The sequence below is a fragment of the Sander vitreus genome, chromosome 15 (genome assembly GCF_031162955.1).
Source record: "Sander vitreus isolate 19-12246 chromosome 15, sanVit1, whole genome shotgun sequence".
Classification (NCBI taxonomy): domain Eukaryota; kingdom Metazoa; phylum Chordata; class Actinopteri; order Perciformes; family Percidae; genus Sander; species Sander vitreus.
In genome coordinates, this window is record NC_135869.1 from 29,606,661 (window position 1) to 29,616,455 (window position 9,795).

Consider the following 9,795-nt stretch of genomic DNA (forward strand, 5'->3'; position numbering starts at 1 on the left):
ACTGTACACAGCTTGGATGGTTCCCCGCTACCCCCTCCTGAGGTGGCAAACGGTTTTCCAGAAGTACATTGGTGCCGACCGAAAGTCCTTCTCCAAACTTCTCCCACACACGCTGCTTTGCCTCTTTCACGGCAGAGGCTGCAGCCCTTCGGGCCCTTCGGTACCTTGCAACTGCCTCCGGAGGCGTCTGGGATAACATATCCCGGAAAGACTCCTTCTTCAGTCGGATGGCTTCCCTGACCACCGGTGTCCACCACGGTGTTCGTGGGTTACCGCCCCTTGAGGCACCTAAGACCCTAAGACCACAGCTCCTCACCGCAGCTTCAGCAATGGAAACTTTGAACATTGTCCACTCGGGTTCAATGCCCCCAGCCTCCACAGGGATGCACGAAAAGCTACGCCGGAGGTGTGAGTTGAAAGTCTGTCGGACAGGGGCCTCCTCCAGACGTTCCCAATTTACCCGCACTACCCGTTTGGGCTTACCAGGTCTGTCCAGAGTCTTCCCCCACCCCTGACCCAACTCACCACCAGATGGTGATCGGTTGACAGCTCCGCCCCTCTCTTCACCCGAGTGTCCAAAACATACGGCCTCAGATCAGATGAAACGATTATAAAATCGATCATTGACCTTTGGCCTAGGGTGCTCTGGTACCAGGTACACTTATGAGCATCCCTATGTTCGAACATGGTGTTCGTTATAGACAATCCATGACTAGCACAGAAGTCCAACAACAAACAACCACTCCGGTTTAGATCAGGGAGGCCGTTCCTCCCAATCACGCCTCTCCATGTGTCTCCATCATTACCCACGTGCGCGTTGAAGTCCCCCAGCAGAACTATGGAGTCCCCGACTGGAGCCCCATGCAGGACTCCACTCAAGGTCTCCAAGAAGGCCGAATACTCCGAACTCTTGTTCGGTGCATATGCACAAACAACAGTCAGAGTTTCCCCCCCCACAACACGCAGGCGTAGGGAGGCGACCCTCTCTTCCACCGGGTTAAACTCCAACGTAGCGGCGCTCAGCCGGGGGCTTGTGAGTATCCCCACACCCGCCCGGCGCCTCACACCCTGGGCAACTCCGGAGAAGAAAAGAGTCCAACCCCTATCCAGGAGTATGGTTCCAGAACCAAGACTGTGCGTAGAGGTAAGCCCCACCAGATCTAACCGGTAGCGCTCCACCTCCCGCACAAGTTCCGGCTCCTTCAACCACAGAGAGGTGACATTCCACGTCCCCAGAGCCAGCCTCTGCTGCCCGGGTCTGGTCCGTCGAGGCCCCTGACCTTCACTGCCACCCATGTGGCAGCGCACCCGACCCCAGCGGTTCCTCCCACAGGTGGTGGGCCCATGGGATGGAGAGATGTCCGCCACGTAGCTTTTTCGGGCTGTGCCTGGCCGGGCTCCGTGGCAAACCCGGCCACCAGACGCTCGCTGATGAGCCCTCCATCTGAGCCTGGCTCCAGACGGGGGCCCCGGGCTTCCTCCGGGCAGGGTCACTTCATCCCTTCCTCGATTTTTCATAGGATTTTTGAACCATTCTTTGTCTGGCCCCTCACCTGAGACCACTTTGCCTTGGGAGACCCTACCAGGAGCACAAAGCTCCAGACAACACAGCCCTCAGGTTCATAGGGACACACAAACCTCTCCACCACGATAAGGTGATGGTTCCCGGAGAAGTAATCACCTTAATCGGACTAGACGCGATCTATTATTTAGAATATTATTATTATTACATATTATTAACACGCAGTCTCCTCATGATATGATTTCATCAGACATTACATATACATATATACTAGGGCTGCACGATGTGACCCAACATCTCGATAACAATAAATGAACGATAATTCATCACGTTGTTTTAAATCATCTTTTCTGAAGCCAAGTGTTTCCAGACAACGGACACTGCAGGTTGTTTTTTTTTGACTCGGACTCTTCGATTGAGTTATCCTCAGTTATGCTTTCCATGCGGCTGATTGGTCCGGGCGAAGTCACGTGACTACACACACGGTAGAATGTTTTTAAGGAGAAAGAAGGCCTATCAACAGGAATACATTATCTAAACTATCGTCATGGGAAAAATACGTCTAACAGCTTCATAATTTCGATACATTTTCTGTTAATGGGATTTTTTTGCCCAGAGGCAATGGACTACAGCCAGTTGTAGGAGCTACTTCCGCATATTTCCAACCACCCCATAGGGGGTTGGACTGTCGGCATTCTCCGAAAATTCACGAACCAAAACGAGTGTCAGCCATCTTGAATCCTCGCGTAGCGTATTGGCTTCTCAGCAGAGAGAGAGAGAGAGAGAGAGAGAGAGAGAGAGAAATTTTTCAAACAACAATTATGTGCATTCAAACTACCGCACACGAGTACCACCATCATCAGCGGGGAACGTTGAACGAGTTTGCCGGTGGAAAGCTAACGCTAGCCGGCCTCCTGTTCTATCAATCCTGCTTGCAAGTGTCCGCTCATTAGACAACAAACTGGACTACATCCAACTTCAACCAAACTCCCAACGCGAGTTCAGAGACTGCTGTGTGTTTGTTGTTGTGAAACATTGCTGTATCGGACTATCCAGCTACCAGGCCGGCTGCTCTACGCCGGGTAAGACTAGCTAGTGGAGGTGGGCTGTGTTAACACGGACTGCCTGGTGCAGAAATGGGGGCGCTTGTATCCATCTAACTGCTGGTGGAGTTTGTGTTAAATGCCGACCATTCTACATTCCACGCAAATTCACGGCTGTGTTTATACTCTGTGTTTACAGCCCACCAAGCGCTAATGCTAGTAGCTATGTGTTAGTTGAACTTTATGGAGCATATGTGTGTGCACTAAATGTAGCCTGTTTCGTATGTCGTTTTTATATAATGTCTTTTTTATACATGTTAAATGTGTAACACCACTTGAGCCATGGTGAAACGTTGTTTTGTGTATATGGTTGAAATGACAAAACACACTTGTTGAGTTGTCTGTCTGTCTGTCAACGGTAGGTGTGGCTTGGGAGTAGACGCTAAAGCAGTGAAGCAAGTGCATTCTGGGATTTGGTGTCTTTCATCCACATGAGCCAAAAACACATTTTCTGGCTTTTCTTGGCCTAGAAGCCACCAACTTCTAAAATAAATTTCACATTTCTACTACATAAGTGACCCAATTTAAAGATGTATTCATCTTTCCAACAGTAAAATATCCCTTTAATTGTCCAGCCCTAAAACATATATTACACTTCCTTTTATGTTTTACTGTGGCTGTAAACTAAGAAGGTAAGACCTTTTGTCTATGCTGCATTTGACTGAACTTTCACATCCCTTTGTATCATGCACTAAGTGCTTCAGCACAGCTTTCTCGCCCTCAAAACCCTAACTAAGAACATAGGGGATAAATCTGTTTCTCACCTTGCCTTTCAGGGCTTCCGTAGCTTTAGCACCTCATAGTGAACGATTGGTTTGTGTTCCCGCAGCGTTGGTTCCTCTACCCGCCTGACAAGGAGCCGCACTTCCACCCGAACCGCACCACCCTGTCCTGGCTGACGGAGACGTACCCCCAGCTGCCGGAGGACGAGGCTCCGCTGGAGTGCACCATCAGACCCGGAGAGGTGAACACACCAACCGGGCTTCAGTTTGTTCGTAGCCAAGACTACATTTACTTCATCTCTTTAGTGCTTCAGCACGGTTTCTGCAGGTTTCACCAAGAAACCCTTTACAGATAGAGTAGGTCTAGACCACACTCTATAATTTACAAAGACCCAACAATTCCAGTAATTCCCCCAAGAGCAAGCATTTAGTGCGACAGTGGCGAGGAAAAACTCCTTTTAGGGAGAAACCTGGGACAGACCTAGGCTCTTGTTAGGCGGTGTCTGACGGTGCTGGTTGGGGGTGTGATGAACAGTGGCAATAATAGTCACAATAAAGATAATGGAACTATGACTAGAAATAGTAGTTGTAGTAGTTCATGATGTAGCAGGGTACTGCAGAGCGTAGAAGGGTGTAGCAGGGTACTGCAGGGTGTAGCAGGGCATAGCAGCGCGTAGCAGGGTGTAGCAAGACATAGCATGGCACTGCAGCGCGTAGCAGGGTGTAGCAAGACGTAGCAGGGCACTGCAGAGTGTAGCAAGATGTAGCAGGGCACTGCAGGGCGTAGCAGGGCATAGCAGGGCGTAGCTTGGTGTAGCAGGGCATAGCAGGGCGCGGAGCAGGACCACGGCGACAGCTGCAACCATGATTTAGGTGCCACCCTAATCCATATTTAATGAATGAAATTGAAGACCTATATTAGAGCACAGGGTTCAACAATAAGTGTTGCCCGAAGGCCCGAGGCAATTAAAACGCAACGTCGGGCAGGTAAATATAAAATTTATATAATATAACCCTAACCCAACTTGCCCATGGGTGTCATCGTATCATAAATTATGTCATTGTTCTCTTGTCCCCCCCCCCACATTTTTTTACGTTTTTCATTCACAGTTTTTTTTAGCATAAGCATTAGTTTGAACTCACATCTTCCGTGTGTCTATCAGAGTTCCCAGAAGTCCGAGTGTTGTGGTTGTTTTTCCATCAGGTGCTGTATTTCCCCGACCGCTGGTGGCACGCCACGCTCAACCTGGACACCAGCGTCTTCATCTCCACCTTCCTCGGCTGAGCTCGCCAGCGTTTCTTTTCTTCAGCAGTTTGTCTCACGGGAAGACAAACGCTCAGCAACAACAAGACTGTATCTGATGTTTCAGCTGTGATTTCTGGGATCATATTTAAGTTAAGGACCACAGTTACATTCCACATTAACTATAGCGATATATCAGCTTGAAACTTCCCCAGTTGATTACTGACATTCAAACAACTAGTTTAGCATTACAAGTTTTCTGACATGTTATGTTTAGATATGCAAATGAGTCATCTTGCTAAACATACACATGCTAATTTGCATACATTTCCAGAGCAGAAATGTGAATGTTGGATAAAGCCAGGTGTTTTATTGGGTGGATATATTTTCACAGAGGGGGTTTGAGACATCTCGTCTCTCTTCTCCATTCAGCCATGTTTATAATAATCTAACAATACAAATACACATTTAATGACCAAAGGAGCTAAAAGAGACGACGTCCTGGAGATCCTCACAGTGATAAACATACATTCCTGTCAGGATCAATTGCTGTTGGAAAAACTCATGTATTACGTCACCTCATCATCATTTAGTTCAGTCAACCGAACTGAATCTTAAAGTCATAAAGAACAACACACTTTCTTCAAGGAGAAGGAGCAGAAACAAGTCAAACTCAGAGGTAGAAAACATGGAACATTTATTTAAATCACAACCTTTTCAAACATCTTTGTGCAGCAGGGGCACATTCAGCCTCGATAAAACGTTTGTTTAAACTGAAACAGAGTTGTGTTGAACACCCTGCTCTGCCTTTTTATTACCGCGAGTTTACAGACACGTCGCTTCTGATTGGGTAACATCTCTGACACGCCCACCAAACCAGAGAAAACCTATAATCCATCCATGGAGAAAACATACCTCAAAGCCCGGCACGCACCGTTTCAGAGCGTTCTGAGGAAATATGTTGTTCAACCCGGGAACTGTTGCAAAGCGGAGCCCACCCTTTAGAGACTGAACGTACCCGGGCTGATCACTCACACGAGTTCCTGTGCAGTAGGACGTGATGCGACCGAAAACTAGTGAAAAAGAAAGAAAAGAAGTAAATCTGCTCCCTTTTAGACGTCATTAGAAAATCTGACTTTAACTTGATTGAGTCAAAACTGGATTGTAACGGTCACATTTAAACAGAAAGAAAGCTACAAGCAGCTTTAAATGTGTGCAGAACAGCCATCCCCCTCTCTCTCTCTCTCTCTCTCTCTCTCTCTCTCTCTCTCTCTCTCTCTCTCTCTCTCTCTCTCTCTCTGTCTCTGTCTCTCTCTCTCTCTCTCTCTCTCTGTCTGTCTGTGTGATTGGCCAAATCCGGCCCCTTGCAAATTGTGATCCGGCCTGCATATCAATTTCGGTTCACATTGATGGTTAACGAAGTTTTTTGCAGACTTTTTGGGGGTTTTATGTCAACCACACTGTAAGTGAGAAGACTTTGAGACATGCAATAATACAGTCAAAGATATTTGACTTTTTCAATGAAATAAAAGCATGTTAATAACCTCTACGTGTCTGGTCCTTGATGCTTTTTTTCCAGTGTGGCCCTTAGTGGAGTTGAGTTTGACACAGAACAGGCTCTTGAGACAAGATTTAGGGGCTGAAGCCACGGCCCCCGCTGCGCTCCTGGGTCAGGAGTCTAGTTTTCTCTCAGAACACTTAAATATGCTGAAAGATTATTATGGATATTTCCCTAATGACGCCAAAGATAAAGTGCTTACCACAGCTTTAAATAGATAATTCTGTCTAAAACAAATGAAAAAACACTTTAAACCAACTAAATCATCAGGCTTAATGTAGGTTCCAGTATGTTAACACACAGCAACACCAAGAATTACAAAAAGACTCAACAATCAGCAAGAGCGAAATCAAGCAAAACTGGAGTTTTTAAAACAGAGAAGTTGCACCAGCGTCCACTCATAACACAGAGAAAACAATCTGAAAACACAATAAGTAACATCTTAATTTACTGATTCATATTTACAACATAAACTGGTCCTTCCCTCTCAATCGCAACTATCCAAACTCTCAGGCGACATCTACACTACTACGTTTTAGTTTAAAGATGAATATCTTTAGCTACGTTTACACCTCGCGTCCACACTGCTGCGTGTCTCCGAGCCCCTAAAACGCGAACATTTGGAAACTCTGCTGCCCCCGTTCTGGTCTGAAAACTCCGGGGTTGCTTTGTAGTTTGGACGACACAAACGGAGACATTTGGAGGCGAGGACGCACGTCAGTCAGTCTTATCAGTTAGGTAGCATACAGACCTTTCAGTAACAGTTCTGTCTCTGTCTGTCTGTCAGCTTACAGACCTTTCAGTAACAGTTCTCTGTCTGTCTGTCAGCTTACAGACCTTTCAGTAACAGTTCTGTCTGTCTGCTTACAGACCTTTCAGTAACAGGTCTGTCTGTCTGTCTGTCTGCTCGAGATAAAACTCTTGTGTGGACAGAGGTCGTTTTTATCTCAAAACGCTGCTTAAAAACAGAAAAGGCAGCAGTGTAGAAGTAGCATCTGCTCTTTTAGTTTGCCAGCCAACATCATTCATATGTAATCTGATTACTTTAGGGGAGTAATCTGACTGTAGTCAGTAGGGTTAGATTACTACACTAACTGATAATTAATACTGAGTTTTTTTTTCAAGTGACACGTGAGTCATTGTTGATCACAGAAAATACAGCAAAGAATCCTCCAACTCAGATTTGTACAGACGGTCCTTGAACAGATTGGTTTGAAAACTTCTCACTCAAACAGAACTGGTCTAACTGGTCCCAGTAAACCGGAGCAAACTGGACACAAACAATCAAATTTCAGCCATTCCTCAACAGAAATCTCACTTTCAATAATCTGTTTTTTCAGTTCAGGCTTACAGCCGAAACACACCGGGCGTGTAAGCGTCGTGTATAGCAGCGTAGCGTAGCTGTTTTTATTTCGGCGCCCATGTTATCCAATCTGTCAGTTCATACCGGGCGCAGAGCGGCTGCCGCGCGCTGTAGCGATCGTTCGGCGTCTCCTCTATTTCTTGCGCGAGATGCGAGCGAATGTGTCAAGCCAGGCAGGTAATCACATACAGGAAGACCACAGTGCAGCTGGATACTAAAAAATAAAACACACACACACAGAGAGAGACAGAGAGAGACAGACAGAGACAGACACAGAGAGAGACACAGAGAGAGAGAGAGAGACAGAGACAGACAGAGACAGAGAGACAGAGAGAGAGAGAGAGAGAGACAGAGAGAGGAGAAGGATCGCTTTGTGAGAAGCGATCCTTCCGTGTAGAAATACGCGTCCGGTAAGAATGGCCAGGTGCACGATCAGGCAGGTGTCTACTAGAGCTGAAGATCTTTGCTGGGTTCGGTCTTAATTTCTATCATCTTACACGGGCTCCGGCCGGGCTCGAGCTTGCGCTCCAGGTTGCGCGGTAAATGAGCGGTCAGATGATGCGTTTGGATTAGCGTGAACATGGATGCTGAGGAGGAGAAACGGAGCTGGCCTCTGGAGGACTTCTTTTATTTCTTTGTTCCAACTTTCACGTGGCCGATAGCCTCCGTTAGTCACGAATAAATGATGTCAAAACGTGTAGAAATGACTCATCTTGACAAAAGACAAAAGAGCTGTGTGCGTGCGGCGCAGTCTCTTTTTTCTTTCTCTCCCTTGTCCGCCGAGTGGTGCGTGTGCCCGCTCGCGGTGTGAAGCGCGTGTCCGCGCTATTCTCCGACACACTAATCACTGCTGATAGACGGCCTTTTGTTCAGTCGGGCTGTAAATGGGTTCGGGCTTTTAAAAAGCTGTCAATCAAAATGTACTTGTTGGGCTTGGGCCGAATTCTGTTGGGCTCGGGCCTTTCGGGCCAAACTTTTAAGGCCCGATTACAGCTCTAATGTCTACGCTACACTTACGAGCCCGGTGTGTTCCAGCTGTTAAATGAAGCTGTTTGGAAATGTAAATCATGACTTTTAATTTATATATAATTGTTAATTAATTGATTTATTGGCTTCTTATTATATGAATTGTTGGAGCTATTCATTGTTTAGTTAAATATTGACTTATTATTTTGTTGTTTTGTGTGAATTATACAGCTGAAGAAGTTTGATTATGACATCAGTATCTTGATCTGGTAAGTTTTGGTTATTGTGCATTTCATTATTTATTTCAGTATCCAGAGAGTACTTTTAATATAAGTTAACATTGTGAGGGTTCAACATAAAGTGCTTCTTTGTCAATATTCCAGGAACAGCAAGAAGAAAACATGTTTTAAAGTGCAGTATTATGGGTAAACATGTTTATCTCAGTTGGACTTGATTTATTTGTTTTGATATGATTTAATCAGATTTATTAGTAAAGCTGCAGTACAGTTTTGGAAGTACTCGTACTAAACTTGAGTATTTATATTTGATCCTACGTTATACTTCTTATCTGACAGCTTTAGTTACTCTCCATTAGGGGTGGAACGGTACATGTATTCGTATTGAACCGAAACGGTACGGGCGTCTCGGTTCAGGACATGAATTTACACGGAGAATCCACGGTATAAAAATAAATAAAACTCGCGTGCAAATTAATTAATGTAATGCGGAACTACAGTTAGATACGCGGGTTCTTTAGGGACACCTAATCTGTAGCCCCGCCTTAGCTCTGAAGCTGATTGGCACGCTGCCTATGTAGCCGATCTCTGCCTATGTATGCCGTTTTAATGAGTCAGAGATAGCAGCACTAAGAATGAGTATGGCGAGTGGTGGCGACCCACAAGAGTTAGAGGACCAGTCAGTTCCAGTAGTACAGGCGAGAGAGTGGTGGATAAGACTGCTGTTGTAGATTAGTGGTACCTTTCCAGCGTCGCAGCTCCGAACCGTAATGTTAGTTGGGACAGACGCCTTGTTTCTTTAGGCTAACTTTATTAGCTTTAGCCTGGCAGGGAGCAGCTTTCTGCGGTGAAAAATGGCCGGGAGACGTCATGAGAAAGTTGCATTAATCAGGTCATTTAGTTTGTCTTTGCAGAGAACAGAGATGCTGTATTTTCAGTTTTATAGCTGATCGTCTTATTTTGTTTACAAGTTACAGATGGAGTCTGGAGAAGATTTGGGGTACTTATTGTTTACATCTTACTTTACACACTTCAGGCTGTTGCAGGTAGCTCAGGGGACTGGATGACACTGGGTGGTACAG

The 9,795-nt window shown here is 45.9% G+C and overlaps 1 protein-coding gene across 1 annotated transcript in view; it reads left to right on the plus strand.

Moving 5' to 3' along the window:
* Positions 1-6,135, plus strand: part of jmjd8 (jumonji domain containing 8) — a 13,910-nt gene extending 7,775 nt beyond the window's left edge. The window contains exons 8-9 of the mRNA XM_078268816.1: positions 3,455-3,589; positions 4,552-6,135. Coding sequence (XP_078124942.1) covers positions 3,455-3,589; positions 4,552-4,632 — 216 coding nt within the window. The 3' untranslated portion in view covers positions 4,633-6,135. The remainder of the gene's footprint in view (positions 1-3,454; positions 3,590-4,551) is intronic.
* The last annotated feature ends 3,660 nt before the right edge of the window (positions 6,136-9,795 follow it).